The following is a 23932-nucleotide window of genomic DNA, read 5'->3' as shown; positions in this document are numbered from 1 at the left end:
AGCACAGCCCAGGAGTAAGAAACCGGGGCTACCGGCCGGGTTGGCCTGGCGGAGAGGGACGGGCCGGAACTGCGGCCACAGTGGTAGGGAGTGCGAGGGGGCGGCAGGTGCAGGAGCAGGCGGGGCGAACTGGGCAGTCACAGGCGTCCCGGAGTGACCTTCCCCCACCCCGCCAGGGCCTACGAGAGGTGGGCCTACAGTTAGGGGAGACCGGGAGGAAGGGCTGGGTTGGCACAGTGGGGCCGGGCTTCCCGGCTTCCGCGGGGCTCCGGACGACTCAGGTGCAGTCCATTCCATCTCCGAAGGCGCGGTGCGCGCCCAGCAAGAAACTGGGAAAGCGCTGCGCGGGCCGCAGGAGCCCGGCTCTCGCTCCCTCCGCCCTTCTCCGCGCCCCCGCTCCCCAGCCGGCCCCTTCTCGCTCCTTTGTGCCAGCCCGGTGCCCGCCCCTTCGAGACTCAGGCCCCGCCCCTCCGCGCTGCGATTGGCCATCCGGGCCGCCAATGGGCGGGGCCCCCGGCCGCGGAGGCGCGGTATATAGTAAAGGTAGGGCGTGCGCCGCGGCCAATTCCTCGGCTCGTGGCCGGCGCGCGCTGCCGGTCCCGCAGTCCGCTCGTGCGCCCTTCCCACTGGCTTCCTCCTGCCCCTGTCTCTGCAGAGGTCACAGGAGGCGGGGGTCCCACGCGTCCCCAGTGGCAGAGGGAGCGGCAACCGGGTTCGCGGAGCCCCTGCGCCCCCAAGGGCGAGAGGAGTGCGTGGCGGACCCGAGAGCCGGCGAGCGGCTGCGCGCCCCCCATAGGTGCGGGCTCGGAGCCGCCCAGCCGCGCGTCCCTCCCTCCTCCTCCGCCCCCGCCGCCTCCCCTCCTCCCGCTCCTGCCTCGGCTCCTCCACCGCGCGTCTAGCACTCGGAGAGCCGCAGCGGCAGCAGCGCGTCGAGCCTGCGGAGAACCGGGCCCGGTCGCCGAGCGGCAGCCGGAGAGGACACCAGGGCGCACGCCGCAGTCACCTATCCGCAGCCTCCCGGCGCGGCTGACCCGCCACCATGGCCCGCGGAAAAGCCAAGGAGGAGGGCAGCTGGAAGAAATTCATCTGGAACTCGGAGAAGAAGGAGTTTCTGGGCAGGACCGGTGGCAGTTGGTGTAAGTACGGGATCTGTAGCTCGCTCAGCTCCTGGTCTTCCCTGGGCGGCGCATCCCCAGCGTAGGCCCTGCGGACAGCTCCGCACCCATCGTGCTGGCCAGGGTGGAGGGGCATCGGATAGGAGGTTCTCCTCTCATCACGCCAGCCTGGGCTTGTCATCCTGTGGGAAATGCGGAGTCCCCACCAGGCAGAGGGTTATACGTACAGTCGCGATCTCGTCTTGGCAATTTTCAGTGCCTGCTACCGACATCGCTTGAGCCCTTCCCTCCTGGGAATGGTCAGGCTCCGGAAGACTGGATATGTCTCTCCCCTAGCCGTATCCCAAGTCCTTAAAAAGAAAGGTTTGGGTTTGAGAGAAAATCATGAGGTAATCGGATGTAATGCAGATGAAGCTGTATGTTGTCGCATCCTTTTTTCTAGTCCAAATATGTGCCTAGAAGGGAGAGAAGAATGGGGAGGGGAAGAGGAATCCATCCACACTGCAGCATTTCATGATCATAGCCCGGTTTTTCCCCAGTCACCACAGCCCAGAAATGGCCCAGTAATCTCCGTGTCAGGAGGTCTAAGCCTTTACTGGAAAGACGGCAAAGTCTAGGGTTTTCAAGGTCTACACAGACAGATGCGGACCAGCAGCTTGGGTTTGATTGCAGTACAGGGTCAGTGTAAGAAACGTATGGTACAAATGGAGAAACAGCTCATCTTACAAGATTTTGTGCAGCCTGTTGCTTCATTGGATGGACCCCCCCCCCACCCGCTCACCCCTGCCATTGAAAATTAGATACCTTACTTGTTTTTGCCTCTCTACACCGGGAGGCTGACATTTTTTTAGAAAGGTCATTTTGAAGGGCAGAGTTGTAGGCACATCTATGAGTCGTGACTGCAGAAGGGAGGGGGGACCTCTCCCTGCTGCATCACTGCCCCCTCCTCCTCCTCTGGTATCATCATCATCATCACCACCACCAACAACACCTCTGACACCCCCACTGCAGTCACTAAGGCAACCTGAAAGGGGCTGTTGCAGTGTTCTTGTTTGGGAGGATCTGTGGGAATCTGCAAGAGAATGAGTCAGGGAAATAGTACTTGGCTGACATTTTGAAATGGAAGAAGCTGGAGTATGATTTTTGTGAAGAAAAAAAAAAATGCATCCTACAGTGAGTCTGCCTTGATTGAAAGTGAAGGGTTAAAAATGCATCATACTTCAAGGTTAGTCAAGGTGAAGCCTCATTCCGAAGTACTGGGAAGCACAGGTGTTCCTGAGCCATGCAAAATGCAGTTCATTAAAGTAATGGCTTCTTATTTCCTTTTATATTTTATTTTATTTTGGGGAGATCGTTTTTCAGTGGGCTTGTTGTCATAGTGTCTCAGGCATAGTGTGTTTTTTTGATGTGGAAAGGAAACTGAAGAACCATGCAGTGTTAGGGTGAACAGCTCCCAGCCAGGGCCATCTCCTAGCAACTCCTGGTAACTTGAGTGAGGCCTGGGAGGTGCACTGCGGAATGGGCGGCCTCCTCCCCAGGCTGGCTGCAGCCTCTCCCTGGTGGTCTCACCCGATGCCCATCACAGGGCTAGGGTCTGCACTGACTCCAGGCATATTGTGAAATTTGCCCTCTAGTGTATTTTTTCCTTCATAAATATATTTCTTTCCTCATTCCAATTCCATGCTTCTTCTTAGAATAATATTTGCCTTAGAGTGTAAGGCAGTATGGAACAGCTAGTTCTTTAAGCCGACATTTAATAGGGCAGCACCACTATGAGAGAGGGAGAAGGAGAGACAGTGTTAGTTAATACTTGTGTCTTGATGATTCACCCAGCAAGGTGTGAGTACAGTGATGTGTGAATGCAGACACCGGACTGTCGTGTCTTGTCTCTCCTTCCCAAGGTGCAGGTGATGGGCTAAAAATCTAATTTTTCTTTGGCAGAAATGTCTGCTCCTTTCTTGCAGTGTAAGAAATGACAGAGTCTCTCTTAGGCGGGGAAGGTGACAGCGATTGCAGTCTCATACAGAGATAATGCCCCTTTCCAGCTCTGGGCCCAACATGGATGCCCTTGGGACGAGGGCAGGCTGCCCTTGGCTCAGTTTTGCTTATAGGTAGATTTTCACCAAGATGGACGCAGGAGACTCGAGCCTGTCACCTGCTGGAGAAATCACAGCATGCAAATCACCTTGTGCTTTCCACCTTTTCAGCTGGGTTAATGGAGGCATTGGTGTTTTTTTTTTTTTTTTTTTTTTTTTTTTTTAATGTAGAACTGGTCCCAGGTGCCTTTTTCCCCATCTGCCTATAACCTTTTGAAGGATACAATTTTCTTCCCCCTAACTAAAATCCTTTATTATTGCGTGCTATTTTAAAAAGGAGGGCAAATTGCTTAAAAGGGAAACACACCTCTACCCCTTAACCCATGGTGCTGCCCCCGCTGGTTGGGGGGACTTGTCCAGCCCTTTTTTTTTTCCCTCTTTTTTTAAGTCGCTCCTGGTGACCCGTGTCTGAGTGAGCTCATGGCATGGACCCTGCCAGGCCCACATGCTCCCCTCTAACCAAGTGGCCTCACAGCAGTAACTGGGCAGGTTCAGCTAAGTAGCATATCAGAGCAGAGAGAGGACAATTCCACACTTTTCTGGGGGTATCCTGTGGGCGGAATGAGTTGGATCCACGTGCCCTCCGAATGGCTTGGTTTTTCCCTTGCCCTGTTTGTATTTTAAACTGCAGCCTTGGGCACGTACTTTCTTCTGTTGTCAGAATGAAGGATCTGGAGTCCAGGGATGAGTAATCAGAAGAGGCAGATGTGATCGAGCTAAGGAATCCAAGGTGGGCTTGGGAGGGCAGCGCGGGGGGAGAATCTGAAGCGAGCTGGGAGCTCTCACTGGCCGACCAGCTCCTGCACCTCTTAGGGGCATTCACTGGAAAATTTTTCCAGATCTCTTGACGTCACAGCCTTGCCATTTGCCTACTACTGCTCAGATACAGAAGGCAGCGCTTAACCCTTGTCCTGCTGGGAGGGACGGAACGCTGGCGGCTGTGGTTCTGCCTCTTGCAGCCTCTGCCCTCCTCCCTGTCTATCCTGTGCCTTTGCCTAGTTTTCTTGCTCTTTTCTTTTGGAACAGGAGAGAAAGGGTTAGGATTAAATGGTTCGGCTTGGCTTTATGTGTTTTCCTGGCTTTGACAGCTCCCTAGCATGGTTGCCCTGGGCGGTTCTTTCCTGATGGGGAAGCTTGAGGGTGTGGAGAGGGCCACGTGGCCGCTTCCCACCTTGGACGTGCCCCCTCCCCCGGCGCCTCCCACCTGAGGCACTTGTTCTCAATAACACTTTTGTTCTGTTTTTTCCCCAAGGACCCTCTGTGTGGTTCATGAGCTCTGGGCCTTTTTAGAAGTAACCTAGGCTGCTCTGTGGGTCCTGACTTGGAGGCCATGCAGGGTTGCCTGCCCTGCATTGGCATGGAGTAGTCTGCCTGGCACAAGGCTGCCCGGCCATGCCTGGTACAGCCCGTTACTGCGTGGCTAATCGGGGAGATAATCCTCGTAAACCAGTAACTGATAGCCTGTTCCAGTCTGTGGGCTTCGCATGGTTTTATTTTTTCCCCTTTTTCTTTTTTGGCAGCAAGCTCAGCCTTCCTTCTGTTGTCCTGTTAACTATGAGAAAAAGAAAATGGAGCGCATCGAGTCAGTCATTGCTCGGGTGTCAGAAGATGAAATAAAAACGTGCTGGACATTTTTACTGTAGGATTTCCATTGTTCGCTTTTTCCCCTTGTCTTGTCCCCCTGATGGAAATATGCTGTGTTTGGTCAGTGACACCCCAAAGGTGGAGTGGTAGTGGAGAGGAGAGTGGCGCTGTGTTGCTCTATCAGCCCGCTCAGCATAAAACATCAGGCACGCAGAGTTTGGAAGAGCAGGAGTCTGGATTGTCGTGTTCAGTGTCGAGGGATGAGCCAGAGAAGAGAGTGTGTCTCCAAGGGAGCATGCTGTCATATCTTACATGCATTGCATAAGCATGCAAATTTAGTTCTAGATTTTTTATTGGTGAGCCTCATGATTTTTTTTCCTTAGGGAGTAAAATACCTCCCATCAGAATCTTGGTCGTAGTTGAGCATTCCTCCACCTTCACTCTAAACAAGAGGAAGCTTCCTGTTCCATCAGTGTTGGAAAAGGCAGCTCTGCAGAAACAGGCGGAGGGGAGCCGGGCAGGAAGCTGCTCTCGCCCAGGAGCCGTAGACTTTGGTTCCGTGCCCTGACTCCATCACAGCCTTTGTGTCCCTCTGCTCTCCCTGCAGTTAAGATCCTTCTGTTCTACGTGATCTTCTATGGCTGCCTGGCCGGCATCTTCATCGGAACCATCCAAGTGATGCTGCTCACCATCAGTGAATTTAAGCCCACGTACCAGGACCGGGTGGCCCCACCAGGTAAACCCACACAACTAGGGTCTTTTTCTCCAGAGGGTTAAGAAAACCCCTTTGGACATTGTTCTGCAACCGTGTTTCACCAGACCTGGAAGGAGAACACAGGAGCCTCTGCTGCAGCTGTGTCGCCTGCCCGCAGTGCAGTGGAACTGTGGGGTGGCGATGTCTTGCTTCCACAGCTCAGGCGTGAGGGTGAAGAGTCTGCTCCTGTACCCATTCTGCCTCTTGCCAGTCATGTAACACCATGGGCAAGTCGGCCTAAGGGCCTTTCTCCTGGCCTTACCCTCACAGGTGTGGTTAGTGGGGTCCTTCGAGGGCCTCCCCAGCTCCAACACATGCCCTTCTCCTCCCTGAGGGGCCTATGATTCAGATGAAGCCTTTCGAAAAAGCACTTGAGCTCCTGTTTTAAAAAGCTAACTTATTTTAGGGATGACGTGAAGCCCTAGTGGGTCATCCACTGAGTGACTTCAGGGGTCCAGGCTCCCACCTGCTACTGACTTTCAGTTTGACCTTGAGGAAAGTCATTTTCACTTCTTAATATTTATGCCTGTTTGTTTAATGAGTTTTATTTACTGATTTTGTGGACCCTCCTTGCAGTTTAATTAACTGTCTCCATTAGCCCTAACAGCTTAAGTGAACAAAAAGATTGTCATAAAACTGCAGGCTGTCACGAGTCCCCTGGTGTGATCTGGGTGCTACCAGTGAGGCTGAGCTGTGTCCACATCAGTCCCTGCACACCATAGATGGCCCACTGCCGCCACGCCGGGGCTGGCAGGACAAGGCAGCGAGCAGTAATAAACATGAATTTACCGTGTGGCTCTTTGAAAAGCTCACTGTCTGGGACCTAGAGAGAGAAGCGGCATTCACAGCTTCGGGTCCCCATCCACAAATGACCTTGAGGTTGCTCTGCGGGTGCTGAAGACGTGTCCTCCTCTGCTTTCCCCAGGCAAGGGCTTAGTAACACTCCCTGTAGGTGACAGTCTTGATGCTGTCTGTGTGGCACTGAGCAGCCCAGATAAGAGGCTGCTGCTACACCACCTCCCTGGCGCGGGAAGGGTCTTCAGAATGTGGCGGTGGCACGTGTTGTCTTGCAGTCCTTGGTTATGTGGCCCTCCACTGTGGGCAAGCCTCGAATACTTCCAGTGCACCTAGGTGGGGAGTGGAAAAAGAAAAGCATGTGAGTATATAAAATGCCTAAACCTGTGTCGCGCTGCACGCTCTCCCCTAGGACAGGCTGAAGCAGACTTCCCAGCCTGCAGAGAAGCTGTGCGTCTGAACTAGACACGTTTTACGCGGCTTCTGTGCTGAGGAAGCTCTGCGCCTCTCCATGCCCTCTCCTGTTATTAGAGTTCTTACAGTGGCATTAGTGACATAAATTTGTGTAAATCTTTTGTTGTGCTTTTGCCACTTACGTGCTATTCTTCAATCACGTTGATGCTAATTTATGATCAGATGACCACAAAGCCAAGCAGTTCCTTTTATTTCCTAGATTTAAGAAAAGAAAAAGATCCTTGACTATATAAATTTTGGAGAGTCAGCCTTTGATAAACAATACAGGGAGTCTTCTCCATGCTCTTTGCTAAAAGGGAAATTTCACTTTCAAAAACAAATAACCAGAGTGCCCGACCTTGTAAATAAGGATTTGCAAATGACCTTGACTTGACTGTCTGAGGTGCTCAGTCCCTTCCAGCCCGCTCTCTCCCTGTCTGCCTCCCCCTGTCCTTCCAGCCCCCCTGCCTAAAAGACATGTTCCTGGTACCTATATTTAGTGTGCTCACAGCAGTTGGACGTACTGACAAACCTCACTTCTCCAAAGCAGTATTAGTTGCTCATCTGGGAAATATGCGTTCTTGTCCTTGGGTCTGAGTCACAGGAAAGTCTTGAGTCCCCACCTTCCCAGTTGTCTCCTGTTATTTGTCTTGGAATTTCTTTCTCTCTTCTCTTCCTTACACATGGGAGAGTCTAGACCAAGTTCCCCTGCCCACTTGCCCTGTGGGGCTTGTCTGTGTCTCTACCAAGGGACACGACATTCATTTGAAAATAATGGTGACCTACAGCCAGGGCTGTGGAGCACTGGCTGCCAAGAATTGTGGTCCTCGAATGGTCCCTGAGGGCCCTGTGTGTTCTAAGGGACTCTTACTGACTCCTCTTGGCACCTTTCAGAAAAGATTTAAAAATTTGTATTTTGGAGAGCGACAGCGATTCCTGAAGTATGCGGACTGAATAAACGCGTGGAAGGATATCCTGACGATTGTTTTGGCTTCAACTTCATGTCCTGAACCCTCCATTTTTGTGATGGTTAAAGAGCGAGAACGCGAAGTCAGATGTACCTAGGAAGTGAGACAGGCTCCAAGGACGAGCTAATGCTGTTATCTGCTGAAGGTGAAGCATGAAAACAGACTTGTCCCAACTGGGTGTCGAGTGCCCTTTCCCCACTGGAATACCTTGTAATTAGATCTCTTCCAAATAGCATGTGTGGTGGTGGCCAAATTAAGCAGTGACAATTGTGCAGTGCCGTTGGGTCTCTGTGTCTGTAATACTGGATACACTGAAAGGCCAAACATGCAGATCACAGAGAAAAAGAGTACACCATAAAATGCAAGTGAAGTTTCAGGGAAAAATGGGTAACACGTCCCGTTTCTTGGCCCCAAGCAATGGTGGCTGTTAACGCATGTGACATTCCTTACAAAGTCTCATCAATGTGGGATGTTGGAACAGATCTGCCTACTCCACCTAGAAGGCAGAAGGCTAGAATCTCAGCTGAGATATTGAGACATATTAAATTGCTATTTTTGTAGCTCAAAAATGGTTGATGATTGGTAATTCTGTATTGCCTATCCTAAATATCAAAGCAGCCTCTGAAATCCTAAGCTCCATTGCACATAGATCCATGGTCAGTTTGACCTCAGAAGGAATTGCAGTTGGAGCTGGACACTATATGAACACTTCTTAGCTACACTAAGCCTCAGTTTTCTCACTTGTAAAATGGGAGCAATACCCTGTGAGATTAACTGAGGTAATATACGTAAGGCAACCACTACTTTATGGAGATACACCTGCTGGTATTGAGGAAAGGGTGGCTGTGACGGCCACTCTTCTCCGTAGCCTGCCCTTTTGCTAGAATTCCCAGGCTGTGTGCTGTGGGTGAGTGACAGGGATTTCTTTGCTCACTTAAGTTTTCATGGAATCAGTGAAACCTTAGCTTTCTGTGAGGAGTTTGGAAAACACTGGATGAAGAAACACATTTTTAGCTGGGTGTGGTAGTGCATGCCTATAATCCCAGTGACTCTGGAGGCTGACACGGGAGGTGACAAGTTCAAAGCTAGCCTTAGCAATTTAGCGAGGCCCTGTTGCAAAAAATAAAAAGGGCTGTCAGTGTGGCTCAGTGGCTAAGTGCCCCTGGGTTCAATCCCCAGTACCCCAAAAAAAAAAAAAAAAAAAAAAATCCCAGTTTTAAAGGATTGGAGAGGATTGAAGTGATATGCGGTTCTCTGTGACCTTTCACCCAACTACACTTGTGCAGCTGCCACCCTCTCGTCCACAGGAGGCCCTCCCAGGAGTGTCCTGCCATGGTGGTCGGCAGCGTCTCCCCCAGCCTGCTCTTGCACTTGGGTTTGGGGGTAGATGTTCTCAGCTGTGCGGCAGAGGGCACGTGCACAGGCACACACACACACTCTTGTGCTCCTCAGGCCCTGTCCTTTTGGCCCTGCCCGCCCTGCTGCTGTGCACCGTGGTGTAATGGAAAGGTCTCTCCCTCCCACCCACCGCTGCCCTTCCCCCACCCAAGGTCACTTGGCTTTGCTACTGCGCAATGAACTGAAGGTCGCCTAGTGTCAGTCCTGGGTGCAGGGAGGTTCCCAGGTGGCTTGCTTCCTGGCAAGCAGGTTTGAATGTACACTCCTGTTCTTCCTCTTCAGGTCGTGGGTGACCTTTAGTTTTGCTCTAAAGATGGCTCCCGGCTGACAGAACTCCCTTTGCAAGGGTCATATGCTTGCCCTGTTGGTATCACAATGGGGCAGGAGAGGAGGGAGGATGCAGACGCACAGGCCACGGTGTACTACCAGCAGTCTTGATTTCGTCTTGTTTGTGAGAGGAAGACATCTAATCTGAAAAGCCATTAGGGTACAAGCTGTCGCAGTGAATCTTAGCATGCTTAAGTAGAATTCCTGAGAAGTCATTATGTCAATCTCAGAAAAGCTAATTTTTTTTTCAAGCTACATCACACTGTATTATTACTCTCTCTCACTTAGATTTCCGAGGGGAAATGGGAACTCTTTGGTCTCCTTGTACTTTGAAGGACCTGTTATTTCAGAGTGTGATCAGGTGTTTTCTATTCTTTTTTTTTTTTTCTGCCCTAACTAGAAGCTGTTGGTTTGCAGTCTCCCCTCTAACACACATGCAGGTCAGCTGCTCTTACTTTCCCTCCTCCCTTCCTGCCCCCAGATGGTCCTGCAGCCTGTCCCTGGAGGTTGGATGAGTTGGCATATGATTTCCAGAAGTTACTACCCATCCCGTGGTCTGGTAAAGGGCACAGGGCAGGGGACTCTACCTTGGACAACTCACCTACCCATGTAGCTATTTCTTTCTAAAGACAAGGCCACAACTTGGGTGTATAGAAAGCCTAATGACTAGCTTAAAGTGTTCTCAGAGTTGCGGAAAAATGGGTTCCATTCTGTGCACAGTTGAAGATAAGTAAGCAGAACTGAGACCTCTGACAAATAGGACCAGGTACCAGACTGTGGGAGTGCTGGCGAAGACAGCGCTGGGGCTGGGAGCGTCGCTGAGCGATTTCTGAGGGCTGCAGCGTGGAAGGTGGTAGTGGAAAGAGCGTCGACCTCAGACCTTCGGGTAGGACGGTGGGTTCAGTGGTCTCGCCCTAGTAACTCAGGACCTGCAGGCTCACTCGACGCAGATGAGACTGGAGAGAAGCTGGGAGATGAACCAGGATGTGTTATCCAGCAGCTTCCAACAGGAAAGTGTGTCCTTTCCCACCCACATGCCTGGGTAGGCCTCAATGGATAGCACGTACATAACACAGTGTCCTTCAGGAGATTAGTTACTTACTATGATGTTGTATATTTAGACAAGTCAGATATACCGTGTGTTCTTGTTCTTTGACCTTGAACAAAAACGCATCATTAGTATAAAATGCTGGGATTTGTCTGTTTTTTCTCTTTCTTGTCCTAGGAACAGTCACAAATACGAGCTGTACAAAATGTCAAACATAATGCTCCTGTGGAATTGTATCTGCTTTTAAAAATCATCCCAACTAAATAATTCTTTCTCTGCTTGCCTGAAAATTAATATACAACTATAGGGAAAGTCTGGTGACAAAGGCTAATTCCTGAATGGTGAAGGGCCTTCAGCCAGTGTGCAGCCTTTGGCTTAGGCAGAGGAAAGATTTCTGTCCACCATGGGCTTTAAGGCCTCAGGAGACAGTGGGGAGAGCAGCTGAGCAGTTCGTCCAGGACCTCACAGAGGGGGCGGACGGTGTCCAGCAGGGGACAGAAGTGACCCTGCATGCTTGCAGGAGGCTTTTTCCTGGCTGGTCCTAGCCTGAGCCACAGACTGACTCTGAGGTGGGAGGAGAGTCAGAGTCACCGAGTTTCCAGAAAGCACAGAGTGGCCTTTTTCCTGTGCCCTTTCTATATTCTGTTAGGTAAGTTGAACTAAGAACCCACAGCTGTAATGTGAAAACAAAATAACAGCCTAGAAATACCTTCAGTCCTACGGAGAGCTACCATTGAAGGTGTGTGTGTAAAGTCACACAGGCCCCTGCAGTTGTTTTTTCAACTGGAAATCACTTTCCAACTTGGAGTGTATAGGAGACCGTGATAAGGGTGCCTTGTGTGCGTGGCTACCTTCAAGAGCGTTTCTCTGCTCCTGGCCTGCTTAGTCATATGGTAGTCTCTTGGAGGTTTCTATGGAAAACGATACCTATTTAGAGTACTTGGCTGGTGATTCATCAGATGTATTAAATGACAGTTACCAGCAGCTGTGCTTTGGGATTTACTTGTGCTGCTACAAGGTTAAAATGGCTGCATTCTAGTTTAAATACTTCAGACTCACAAATACAGATATTATAATCTTGCTACATTATAAACTTAACTGGAAAAAAATACTTTTTTTTTTAATATTTATTTTTTAGTTGTAGGTGGACACAATACCTGTGTTTTATTTTTATGTGGTGCTGAGGATCGAACCCAGGGCCTCACTTGGGCTAGTCGAGTGCTCTACCACTGAGCCACAACCCGAGCCCCAATGAAATACTTCTTAATGGAAAGCCTCTTCTTTTGTCTCTCCCTCTGTGGCACTGGGGATTGAACCCAGGGGAGCTCTTCCACTAGCTACATCCCCAGCCTGGTCTTGCCAAGTCGCCAGGGCTGGCCTCGAATTTGCAATACTCTGCAATACTCCTGCCTCAGCCTCCTGAGCTGTTGGGGTTAAGGGGATGGGGCACTGGGTCTGGCTTCCTTCCCCTCTCTCTCTTGTCCATCTCCCTTCTGCTGTGAACACCTATAACAGTGTGGAGAATGTGTTCCTTATTTCTTAGGAGATGGGCAGCCTCTGGGTGCCTGGGAGGGGCATAGAAGCGACCGTGCAGTTTATCTCCAAAAAGCAAGTGGGAAGCCCAGGGGCTGTTTCTTTAAAAAGTCTAAATCTTATGCATAGTCGAAATACTCATTGAAAACCAAATATTAAAATACTACACACCCACATTACTATTTCAGTCCTTTCAGGGGCTTGATTAAACATGATGTGTAGCTTAAGACAAATGTTCCTATTGTGCGAGTGGTGCCCAGGGCAGAGCTCAGCCAGTGCAGCCTAACCTGGTAGACTTGAGTTCAGGTACTGGGGAGGCAAGTGCTTAGATCTGTCCTGGGCTATAATTTGAAACCACAAGCCACTGATTGGGTGTTCTGCTATCCCTGGCTTCTGGGAGTCACATTGCAAACAAAGCTCATCATTGTTCTCGGTATTACTATAACTTTAAGGAATGGGCAATGGAGAAGGGACAGGCCTAGAGTGTTCCATCTAGTGCAAACATGAAGATGAGAATTCCAGTCCACAAGGTGGGATTCGTGTACCCTTGGGAAGCGTTATAGCTGGGGAATTTGTGGACTGCAGATGATAAAGTTGCCAAATCCAGTCCTGTTCCTCTCTATCTCGTCAGTAGTCTGATAAAAGCAGAGTGAATGATCTGAAGGGTTTGGACATCATTTCAAGGGTCCTTTGCCTGCTCTCAGGAGTATTTGGTTGCTTTAGAGAAACTGCTTTTGAGAAGAGGAATTTCCCTAAGGTTTTGGAGAAGATCTTGTCCAAGAAGTCTCCTAATTGAGACTGTCCAGGACAGAATAGGCCAGACGACTGACTTCTAGTAGCTTCGAGGATGAGGAAATCCTAGGCTATCTGGCTGAAAAGACAGGAGGCAGAGAAAGTAGATGCTCGACTGAGATCTGCAGAAGAGCCCTCTGGGAGGCAGCGGCCCACGCTGGGTTGGCCTCTTCTGCTTGCGCTCACATGTAGTACATGTGTGCTCCTAGTGAGCATCTGCAGGACACTGTGTGACCTAAACCCAAATTATTTGTACATCTTTTCTGGAAACATTTGAATCAGAAGTTGGGCATCTTAAAAGGATGGCCACTAAGGCTTATGTTAATTACTACCTTCTGAGATGCCTCAGGACAGTCCTAACCCTACAGAAGAGAGTAAGCATGGCTGAGCTTCCTGGGACTTTGCTGTCACTCCTTGGCTGCTTCTGTCAAAGATAGTTATCACTTAAAACGGAAAGGACAGGACAGAGACTTTGGCCCAAGATCTAATCCAGCTGGGCAGGACCTAGGGGTCCCAAGACTCAGTGCTTAACTGACCATTTCAGCCCTTGTATTTCCAGTTCATCAGTTTTTGATGCTTCTTGGGAGAGAGTGGTCAAGCTCTCCCAGCAGCCTCAGTCTGCGTTTCTCTCCTGTGTTAACGTGCAGACCTGGCCGCCGAGATCCCGAGCGCTGCTTCCTGAAGGAGTTGAGCTTTCATGGCAGTCGGTGTGAGCCGCCTGCGTTTTCATCATTTCCTGTTTGCCTTCCTAGGCAGACATGAGATGAACTGTGCAGGACTCTGGGTCAGCACAGCTCCATCCCACATCAGACGTCAGGTGCTTGGTGACACGGAAGGCTGGCACAGGCGTCATTGTAGACCCCCGCTCCAGGGATCCTGAAAAACACTAGCGCTGACTGACTGGGAGGAGCTGATGACCGGGCCTGACACAGGTCGCCTGGTCTCTCAGTGGTGGATACTTGGACTTGACGTAGCCAGGGAGTGAAGCACCTGCACAATCCCACCTGCTTTCTGTCCTTTTTTCTGTGGGAGAATCTGTGAAGTAGCCTCACTGTTCTTCAGACACATGTCAACAAATGGCACTTTGGCCACTGGAAGGGAGAATGTAGGGGCATCTGGCACAGGAGAGGCAGACGCCTGGGTGTGGCCCAGGCAGGACAGAGCCTCGCAGTCCGTCCCCACGCTCACCTTGGGCCTTCCAGGGCCTCTCCTGCTCGCAGTCTGTTGGGTGAGATGCTCAGATTTCACACTGGTCTTGCTTACATTTTGTTAGCAGTTTGGTTTTTGCTGTAGCAGCCACTGCTGCTGGGCCACAGGGTGCATCTTTGTCACTTGTCACAGTGATGTTCTTTCTGTCAGCCAGCTGCAGTTCTCCCCTCCCTCCCTCTCTCGGAGCCTCTGCGGGGCTGCTCCTCAGCTTCGCTGACCCTCCTCCTCTTCTGCATCTTCAGGTGTTGCTCTGCCCCAACACTCGGGCTTGTGAAGGCCGTTCCTGCCTGGCAGGTCCTGAGGCACTGGCCTGTCTCCTCCAGGCTTGAGGGCTGTTCTAGGAACACCACGCATTCTTCTTCTGAGCTCCAGTGAGCTTCTTGCTTTGGGCTGCCCTGCATGTCCCCCAGGCCCAGGCGAGCTGACGTGACTCAAGTTGGGAATGACCGTCGCCAGCTGCCTTCCCATTGCCCTGTGCCAGTGTTGGGGGCGTCTTTGCGCACCTCTGGTGGCTTCACTACTGCAGGCTCCTTTGCACTGTACATTCGTGATCACAGTGCGGTTTCCCACCTTAACGTAGAGAGATCACTCAGGAGTGTTCAAGGTGCTTTAGACGATGATGTTCGGTTGTAATGACCTCTTCCACTGTAAAGTGAAGAGCTTCCATGAGCAGATGCTGCTCCTCCCCTTGGATTCATTTCCACCCCTGTCCACAGCTGCTCTCCGTGTCCTTCAGATCCCACCTCATGCTTCTCAGTTACTCCTGCGGTCTTGTCCTGCTCCTCTGCGCGCCTCTCCGCCCTCACACTCCTTCCCTTCATCTGCAGCCCTTCCATTCTTCTAGGGCGTTGTGTCCTTGGAAAAGCCTGCTCCCAGAGCCACTTGTGAAGCTCAGAGCTTAGTAACTAAAAAAATAACAGCCACTTGGTGCCATGGCTGCTGGTCCTCAGCCCCCCCAGATGGTGCTGCTGAGTTTTAACTACTGTCGTCTCCACCTCTGCTTTGATTCTCTCTCTCTCTTCACACCTGTCAGTATTGCCACTCATAGATTATAATTTCCGAGAGCAGGGTTCTTCAGCATCTGTTGGTGCTTGTTAAGAGTCTTGAGTCTTGTGCTTTGAATGGGTGGGTATGGCGTGGCGCCTCTGAGGCTGCAGCCCTCGGGAAGTGACGTGGGCGCTCTCCTGACCTGCAGGCATGGTGGGAGGCACAGAGTGCAAATCCGAGGCACACAGACTTAATTTTACCTTGCCTGGTACTGATGTGCTCAGACCTGGGTTGGTAACCACACGTACACCCCAGGTACCCGAGTTGAGGCTAAAAGATCCATGTGAGGTTATAATAGCTGAAGGACCATATCTGTGGAGCAGCGTTGGTGTGGACCTGGAGTGGTGTGAACATGTTGATGTGGGACGTACAGGAAGATCTCAGTGCTCACAGATTCCTGTCATTCAGGAGGGTCTGTCACTGGTAAGCCTTACTAGCTAAAATGTGCACACAAGGATCCTAGAGAGACAGCAGGTCTGGAGCACTGCACACCTGGGTTGGAATTCTGGTCCCACTTGCTGTGACCTTGAGCCAAGTACTGACCCTTCCTGTGCAAGCCGTGTTGTCATTCGTGAAGTGTAGGTAGGGCCTACTGTGGAGCGATGGGAAGGAAATTGCTCAGTATGTGATATTACGCGTTGTCATTACACCAAGGTGCTTAATCTAAGTGCCCGAGAAGCAGTTGCACAGGGTGGCAGGAAATCAACCCACTGCTTTAGCCAGGGTGGGGTGGGCAAGTGTGCGTGTTCAGGGAGGGTCTGCTTTCCAGCGACCTTGTTGACGTCTCACTGATGAACCCATCTTCCTACCTCTCCACTTGGTCCAGGATTAACACAGATTCCTCAGCTCCAAAAGACTGAAATTTCCTTTCGTCCTAATGATCCCAAGAGCTACGAGGCCTACGTGCTGAACATGATGAGGTTCCTGGAGAAGTACAAAGATACGGCCCAGAAGGACGACATGATTTTTGAAGACTGTGGCAGTAAGTAGCTTCCCTGCAGATGTTTGTGGTTCATTTTCTTTCTTGCTAATTTTAATTTTCCTTATCTATTCATTGCCTTCTGGTTGAGGAATGCTCCTGAAATAATTAGAAATTAAACTCTGGCCATATTGAGAAGATGCTTTTTTCCTTTTTTAAACTGGAGGATGCAATGAAAGGGACAGTGTAGCTCAAATATTACTATTTCCTACACCTGAAAGATGTTTTTTTTTTTTTTTTGGGGGGTGCTGGGGATCGAACCCAGGGCCTTGTGCTTACAAGGCAAGCACTCTACCAACTGAGCTATCTCCCCAGCCCCTGAAAGATGTTTTTAAAATACTTAAAGGAGTTTTAAGAATACTCCTAGACACTACTGCTTTTTATGATACAGACCACAATGACAGTTTTATTTCTTGTGACCATTCAGAAGTATAGTTGTGTCTTTCCACATCCTCCCCAAAAGCTCTCCCTGCTGAGAGGAGCACAGGGCTTCCTCTGGCCGCCATGACTGTTTGGTGGTTAGCTAGGGACCTGCCCATGGATGAAGGTGGATTGTGGTCCGGGTATACTTTATAGATCCTGTTTGGGATCACTAGTGAAATGCATCTTAGGAAGCTGAGCACTCTGGGTGAGGAGATGAGCTATTCCCTCTTACTATTTAATGTACTAATTAGGGGTAATTCTGACGAAAAACTAAAACTCTGACTGAAAACTACCAGTTCCAGAAATGAGTGACAGTTCTTTTGTGTTGTAATGTACCTGCTATTGAACTAAGCCTATGTTGAACTGTGTAAATGACGTTACTGATGAAGGATGATTCAGTTTCCTTTCCATCTTCTAAAATAGCTGAGTCATCCACGATTTAGAGGCAGAGAGGTACTGCCAGAGACCAGGTGGGTGCTGATCATCAAGCACAGGTACCGTAAGGCTTTGCAGTGGGCCCTGTGCCAGCTCTCACCTTTATTGACATGTCTTCTTAGGCTCCATGGAGGGAGAGAAGGCTGCTGGAGAGCCCTGCTCTGCTACGCTGTGCGTGACATGAAGAGGAGCACTAGCTTAGAACAGGAAATCGAGACTAGGGACAAGGCCCCTCTTCCTTTCTTGGTGGTGCTTAGGGAGTTGCTGGTATAATATCAAAATGATGTTTGTATTTTTAGGTGTGCCCAGTGAACCCAAAGAACGAGGAGAGTATAACCATGAACGAGGAGAGCGAAAGGTCTGTAGATTCCGACTTGAGTGGCTGGGAAATTGCTCTGGACTAGAGGATGATACTTACGGCTACAGAGAGGGCAAGCCCTGCATCATCATAAAGCTCAACCGAGTTCTGGGCTTCAAGCCGAAGGCAAGTGGGGATATTTTAAATTATGGAATTGAGATAAAGTACATAATTGATATGAAAAGATAATCAGTATACAGGAGTTCTAAAGTATGTTCAGTTGGAAGCCTAATCAGTAGAGCAACACCAGAAAGTTTTGTATCTCCCCTGGAATTCCTGGGGTTAAAGTGTGAATCTCATTTTCTAGTTATAGAAATTCTGAGTGGCAAAACCAGATTTTAAAGTAAGTCCTGTAGCCCTCTTTGTAATATTTCTGCTTAGTATCCTTTCTATGACATGAAAACTCTTTACAGATGGAAAAAGATATTTTTGAATTAAATCTCCTGGATATGCAGTCATATTTCTGGTCTGCCTGGAGCCACAAGAATTTTCAAAAATTGTTTGATAGTCTGAAAACATAATTTTTTTCCCTGAATGATGATTTCATTGCAGTAAACAGAAAAGAAACCCCACCTAAACCAAACTTTGATAACCGTTCAGTTGGCTTTCTGCAGCTGTAATGGGGAATGTTCCTTGAGATCTCTGAAAAACAGCAGATGGCATTGCTCATCGTTTTGTGAGAACATATTAATTCTTTAAAAGAAAGAAAAGAAGTATTTGTGTCATCTCTGCTTTTACAAAATCAGTTATTTTATTCCCCCCCCCATTATGAAGGGAACAGTGCCACCCTCCCTCATGAGTCGTGTCTCACAGGTGTCCCTCTGTCATGAGCACTGCCTGCGTGAGCAGTTTTCAGCCTGGTGGAGACTCGGGGAAGGACTGTTATGAACACACTCACTTCTTTTCTGAAATCTGGCCCTTCTGTTCAGTAATTTCTTCTGAATGCTATTAATTTGTTTCCACAAACTGGCTTACCTACCCATGAATAACATTTTCAAAAGAAACAGTGTAGAGGTGAAAAGTTTATTAACTGAAGCATACCCAGCACTCTCTTATTGCCACCAGAGACAGACGTGGTGAGCAGGTGGGCAGCTGGCTGGCTGGCCTGGTGGCGCTCCCGCAGGCCTTAGTGTACCTCGCCAGAGAATTTTAATCTTCTTCTCACTTATATGTACAAAGATCCGACAGAAGAAAAGTGGTGAGAACATTACAGCACACTTGGATGTGATATTCATCCTGCTCAGGAATGCTCCGAGATCAGCCAACTATTTATCAGTAAAAGGACTGGTGTGGTGTGGCTGCAGATGACCAAAGCTCATCTCCGGAGTCCTCCTCAAGGCACTGAGGGGTGCTTGCACCTCACAGAGGCAAAGCCTGGCCTGCTGTGATTCGTCTCTCCCCTGGTGCAGTGCCTGTTTGTGAGGATACCGCAGCATGCCTGCCTCCAGCCTGGTGGTCCATCACCCTTCTGATTCGTCACTCCCACCCAGGACCCACCCGTCCTGCTGTCAGGAGTGCTTTTGTTAGTGGTGGCAAGAGTCCGGCATCTCACTTGGTGTGCGTTTCCTCAGCTTCTCAGGGTAGATTCTGGCAACTTCTTTGATCAATAAGCACTTTATCCTATTTTTTAAAGACAAATATATTGCCAGCAGACAGTTTGAAAAGACTCAAATCTAGATGATCATGTTTTTCCACAGTGAAGGGTAGCGCTGCATTATCAATTACTTCCAGAGGTGCAGGACTGTCCATTCCGTCTGACCTTAATCAGACCCTGTAGGTCATATGCTGTGCTGCTAGAAGCAAGCAGGAGGCTGTCCTCATCGCACCTCTGAGGATGTCGAGCCAGGGTTGTAGCAGAAAGGGCTGGGTGCGGGGCCCTGGGCACCATCCTCCAGCCATTCTACACACCAGACTTTGCTCACGAGCTAGGAGGGAGCCCTCCTTCGGTGGCGGCCTCCCCAGCCCTGGAGCACGGAAGAGGAAAGTCTGCTTGCAGAGGTGCTGTCTCCATGGCACAGAGGAAAGCCCGGGCTGTGTGCAAACAGGTGTCCATTGTCACCTTTCCCATGCCTCAGCAGACTGAGCATTGTTTTGGGGTTGGTTCTTACGTTTCACTGTCCTCGAGTGACGTGTCCAGTTGGTCACCGCTGACGTTCCATTTAGCACCGGCTGCATCACAGCCTGGTCGTGGTGCTCACAGGATTTGGGCAGTTCACTTTCATTTCAGCAAACTCTGACTTATTTGAGATTGGTCAGGGCAGTTGTTTGTTTTACTATCCTGATGTGTTTTATTATTTCAGTTGATTTATTGTGACAATGTGTATTTGTTTGGGCTGCAAACCAGTTTTATTTTTCAGAAGTTAAAAGAAAAAATTCTTACTGACCAAAGAGGGTTTTACTTTTAGCCTCCCAAGAATGAGTCCCTGGAGACTTACCCGGTGATGAAGTACAATCCGAATGTGCTGCCTGTTCAGTGCACTGGCAAAGTAAGGACACGTGGGTCACCAAGGGTGGTGGGATCAGGGCAGGGGACTGGGTGGATGAGACTGTTTTAATTAGAGGTGAAATTCTAACATAGGAAATGAGAAACATTGCTTTCAGATACCAGTCTCAGGAACTAGAGTTACTGTAACTACTGGGTAAACTCACAAGGACAGAAAAGTATAACAAAAATAAAACCACATGGACTTTTCTCCTTTGGTACAAGAAATTCAGATAACTGAATTTAGTTCATTGGAATACTGGTGTAAATAATTCCTTACTGAGCTACAGAGCTGTCATTCTGAGCAGTTTTCAATGCTGATAGAAAGTCACAGCAGGACTGAGTTATGAACACGCTCATTTCTGAAATCTGGCCCTTTTGTTCAGTAATTTTCTACTGAATGTAGAAGTGCTTCTCTGTGCCTTGCAGCATATGTTGAAAATGTGGACCAAGCTGCTTTTTTTTTTTTTTTTTTTTTTTTTCAGTGAAGACTATCACCTAACAATTGGTAGTATGGGCTTCTCTTTAAAAGATTTTAAAGATTAAAGTAGTAGACATCCCATTTTCCCTCCAGATCTTAAAACAGATACCTGATGAATTGTTTAGAGAGAAGGCAGAATAAAAGGGAATCTCCAAAAGCTGTTTTATGCTGGCACCAAAAAAGGAGATGGGTGTAAGAAACGAGAGAGAAGTAGGTGACCTTTGGAGACAGTGTCACTGGGAGTGATATTGGTAGGACAAGGCCAGGACATTTTTCATGGTTGACCTCATTTCCGGGAGGCTGTGTAGGCTTTGAGAGATACTTATTTGGTATTTGCCTCGGTTTCCCCATTTGCACAGTGAGAATAGCTCCTTTTGTGACAGTTTCTCAGGCCCCCGTGGATTAGACTGAACGTATGTACCCCGCTGTGGCATCAGACACCTGCCAGTGTCTTCTGCTGCTTTGTGTTCCCATTCTTCTGAGCGAGGTCTGAGCTAGCATGTCCGGGGAGGGCCGGTTTCCCTCTAGCAGCATCTGCACACTGTTTGGGGTTGAGAATCTCATTGTGAAGTGGAGATCCATGATGTGAGCCATTCAACTCTCCTTTCACTCTGGTTTTTAGCGAGACGAAGATAAGGATAAAATTGGGAACGTGGAGTACTTTGGCCTGGGTGGCTACTCCGGCTTTCCTCTGCAGTATTATCCCTACTACGGCAAGCTCCTGCAGCCCAGGTACCTGCAGCCCCTGTTGGCCGTGCAGTTCACCAACCTCACCTTGGACACTGAGATTCGCGTCGAGTGTAAGGCGTATGGGGAGAACATTGGGTACAGTGAGAAAGACCGTTTTCAGGGACGCTTTGATGTAAAAATTGAAATTAAGAGCTGATCACAAGCACAAATCTTTCCCACTAGCCATTTAATAAGTTAAAAAAGATACAAAACAAAACCTACTAGTCTTGAACAAACTGTCATACGTATGGGACCTACACTTAATCTACATGCTTTACACTAGCTTTCCTGCATTTAATAGGTTAGAATGTAAATTTAAAGTGTAGCAATAGCAACAAAATATTTATTCTACTGTAAATGACAAAAGAAAATAAAAATTGAGCCTTGGGACGTGCCCATTTTTACTGTAAATTATGATTCCGTGACTGACCTGTAGTAGCAGTGTTTCTGGCCCCTGAGTGTTGCTGCCTTGTGTGTTTTATTTAGTGTACAGTACTGTAGGTGCATACTCCGGTCATTTTTCAAGCCATGTTTTATCATACCTGTTTTCTACTTTATGTGAGCAAGGATGCTGTCCAAGGTGTAAATATTCAATGGGAATAAAACTGGCATGGTACTTTTTTCTTCTCGGTTTGGCTCTTTCAAGGACAATGGCCCATCAGTGAGCATTTTCACACACTCCATAGTCTTTTCCTGTGGTGTTAGGTCTTTTTTTCCTGGGGCGGGGGTGGGCTGTCATGGGGAACTGCCCTTTACATTTTATGTGACGCTACAGAAAAACACAAGACGGTGATGGGTTGTGCTGCGCTTCGTGGTGAAGGCCCTCTTGACCTTCCTTGCCCTGTCCTCCAGCGTGCTCTGAAGCTGTCCGAGGCCCAGGCCTGCACCGCTCTGCCTAGGCGCGGGGCTCATTTGCTTATGCATTTCCTTTTGTTTTTTTTTTCCTTTCTCTGGAGGCATCACATGCTGGTGCTGTGTCTTTATGAATGTTTTAACCATTTTCATGGTGGAAGGATTTTATATTTATGCAGTTGTACAATTTTATTTTTTTCTGCAAGAAAAAGTGTAATGTATGAAATAAACCAAAGTCACTTGTTTGAAAATAAATCTTTATTTTGAACTTTATAAAAAGCAATGCAGTACCCCATAGACTGGTGTTAAATGTTGTCTACAGTGCAAATCCATGTTCTAACATATGTAATAATCGCCAGGAGTACAGTGCTCTTGTTGATCTTGTATCAGTCAGGTTAAAACAACGGACAATAAAAGAATGAACACATCCCTCATGTGCGTGATCACTGTCGTCTAAACACCCTAGTCTGACTTCTGTCCTTTCTGTACTGTTAGTTATCCAAGATCTTGAAGAAGTACTGCACCTGGAAGACAGGCACACACTTTGATTAGTTCGCACACAGGTTCAGCCTTGTCCACCTGCACCGGTATCCCAAAGCACCCCCTTCTCAAGAGCCCCCGAGGTTAAAATGAGGCAAAGGATCAGTAAACCATTGGTTTGGAGTTCAGTTTCAGAAATACTTTGCTGGCCTACTTCACTCAGTTTAGAAAGCTTGAAATTTTATTTCTTGCTAGTGTTTCACTAGATATATGTCTGTTTAAAAAAAGAAAAAATATATATATTAAAGTTAGCAGTTCAGAAAGTTAAAAAGATTCATACTGTGCTTCATGGTTTGGGGCCTCACCTAAGTCCTTAACTGAATTAAACAATTAGCTTTAGTGTGAGAGATCATAAGACTTGGCTTTCTGAAAACTTTTCCAAGCATGACTGAGCTGAAGGCTGCTTATCACGTAACCAGTGGGAAACACCCAAATGAAAATCATGGCATCGGATTTCTGAAAGTGGAAACCTCTAACAAAAGCCAGTGCAGCCACACCTTAGCCAGGCCTGAGGGAGGAGCTTGGTGTGAGCTGCACCTGAGTCCCTCTTAGGGTCCTGTGACAGGAACGCAATTCTTTAAAAACACTACCTGAGACTCTGCTGTCTCTACAGCAGCAAACTGTGGCAGACTAGTACCAGAGGCATTGGACTCCATTTAACAAGCAGGAAAGACCCTGCAGAAAATGCCTGTGTTTAACCTTACAGGACCCTCCCCCACTACTGAGGGAGGGTGGCAGAGCCGAAGCTGCCCTTTCTCCAGGGTAACTGGTTAGCAGGCAGGAGTGTTGCTCCTGCACCAGGTCTTCTTGTTGAGCATCAGCTCACTTTGCAGGATGTAAAGAAGTCTTAAATTTGTGGTTTTTGTAAATTAGAAGGAAAGGGGCTGTAAGTCTGAGGAAAGGGGAGAATTTCTTCAAATTGGTGGTAATTTGCATTTTTGAAGCTGTTCAAAGGTCTCAACGTTGGAGAACAAAACCCTGTGTGCTGTGTGTGCATGTGTGTGCACTCTAGCTCCGACCTACCTCTTCCTTCATGATTCCCAAGGTCACTTCCTGTAACCCATCTAGACTGTGCAACCCCATTTCCCACCATGACCCGCAGGCTCCTCCCGCAGCTAGGAGACTTGGGAACAGACTCAGCAGATCCCCACAGCCTCCTCTGTGCCACTGTGCCACACTGCTCTCAGCCAGGACCAGGTCAGTGAACAACTGACTCCTCTCAGCTGGCACTCAAGCGTTTCATACTTGCTTGTTCCTGGCCGTCTTTTCTCTGTTTTCTTTTCCCGTGTTACCAGTATATGCCTACCTCAGACAATCCTTGGGTGCAGGGAGTGTGCCCTCTCCCTTCCTTAAAGTGTGTTTATCCCATTCAAAAAAGGTTTTATAGTGCAGGCCACATAGCCCATCTCCTAGAGTGCCTGCCTCTCATGCTGGAGGCCCGGGTTCGAGTCCCCAGCACTGTGGGATTGTGGAAATAACAAACAAACGAAACCAAAAAAGGTTTTATGCAAGTCCCATCAATCGAAATACTGAG

The 23932-nt window shown here is 48.8% G+C and overlaps 2 protein-coding genes and 1 non-coding gene across 5 annotated transcripts in view; 1 reads left to right on the top strand and 2 right to left on the bottom strand.

The window, feature by feature from the left end:
* The first annotated feature begins 630 nt into the window (after positions 1-630).
* Atp1b1 (ATPase Na+/K+ transporting subunit beta 1) lies at positions 631-22288 on the top strand. The gene is made up of 6 exons (XM_047520311.1): positions 631-1136; positions 5403-5531; positions 15946-16101; positions 17256-17440; positions 19720-19800; positions 20900-22288. The coding sequence occupies exons 1-6, from the start codon at positions 1040-1042 to the stop codon at positions 21161-21163; spliced, it is 912 nt and encodes a 303-aa protein (XP_047376267.1). The 5' UTR covers positions 631-1039; the 3' UTR covers positions 21164-22288.
* Trnat-ugu (transfer RNA threonine (anticodon UGU)) lies at positions 16338-16411 on the bottom strand. The gene has a single exon. It is a non-coding gene; the product is annotated as a tRNA-Thr (tRNA).
* The window catches only part of Nme7 (NME/NM23 family member 7), a 174407-nt gene continuing 172572 nt past the window's right edge, over positions 22098-23932 (bottom strand). For all 3 annotated transcript variants that reach the window (XM_047520309.1, XM_047520310.1, XM_047520308.1), the window contains one exon: positions 22098-22382. In XM_047520309.1, coding sequence (XP_047376265.1) covers positions 22350-22382 — 33 coding nt within the window. In that variant the 3' untranslated portion in view covers positions 22098-22349. The remainder of the gene's footprint in view (positions 22383-23932) is intronic.

This window comes from Sciurus carolinensis, chromosome 12 (genome assembly GCF_902686445.1).
Source record: "Sciurus carolinensis chromosome 12, mSciCar1.2, whole genome shotgun sequence".
In the NCBI taxonomy this organism is placed as follows: Eukaryota; Metazoa; Chordata; class Mammalia; order Rodentia; family Sciuridae; genus Sciurus; species Sciurus carolinensis.
This window is presented reverse-complemented; position numbering and strand designations above follow the sequence as displayed.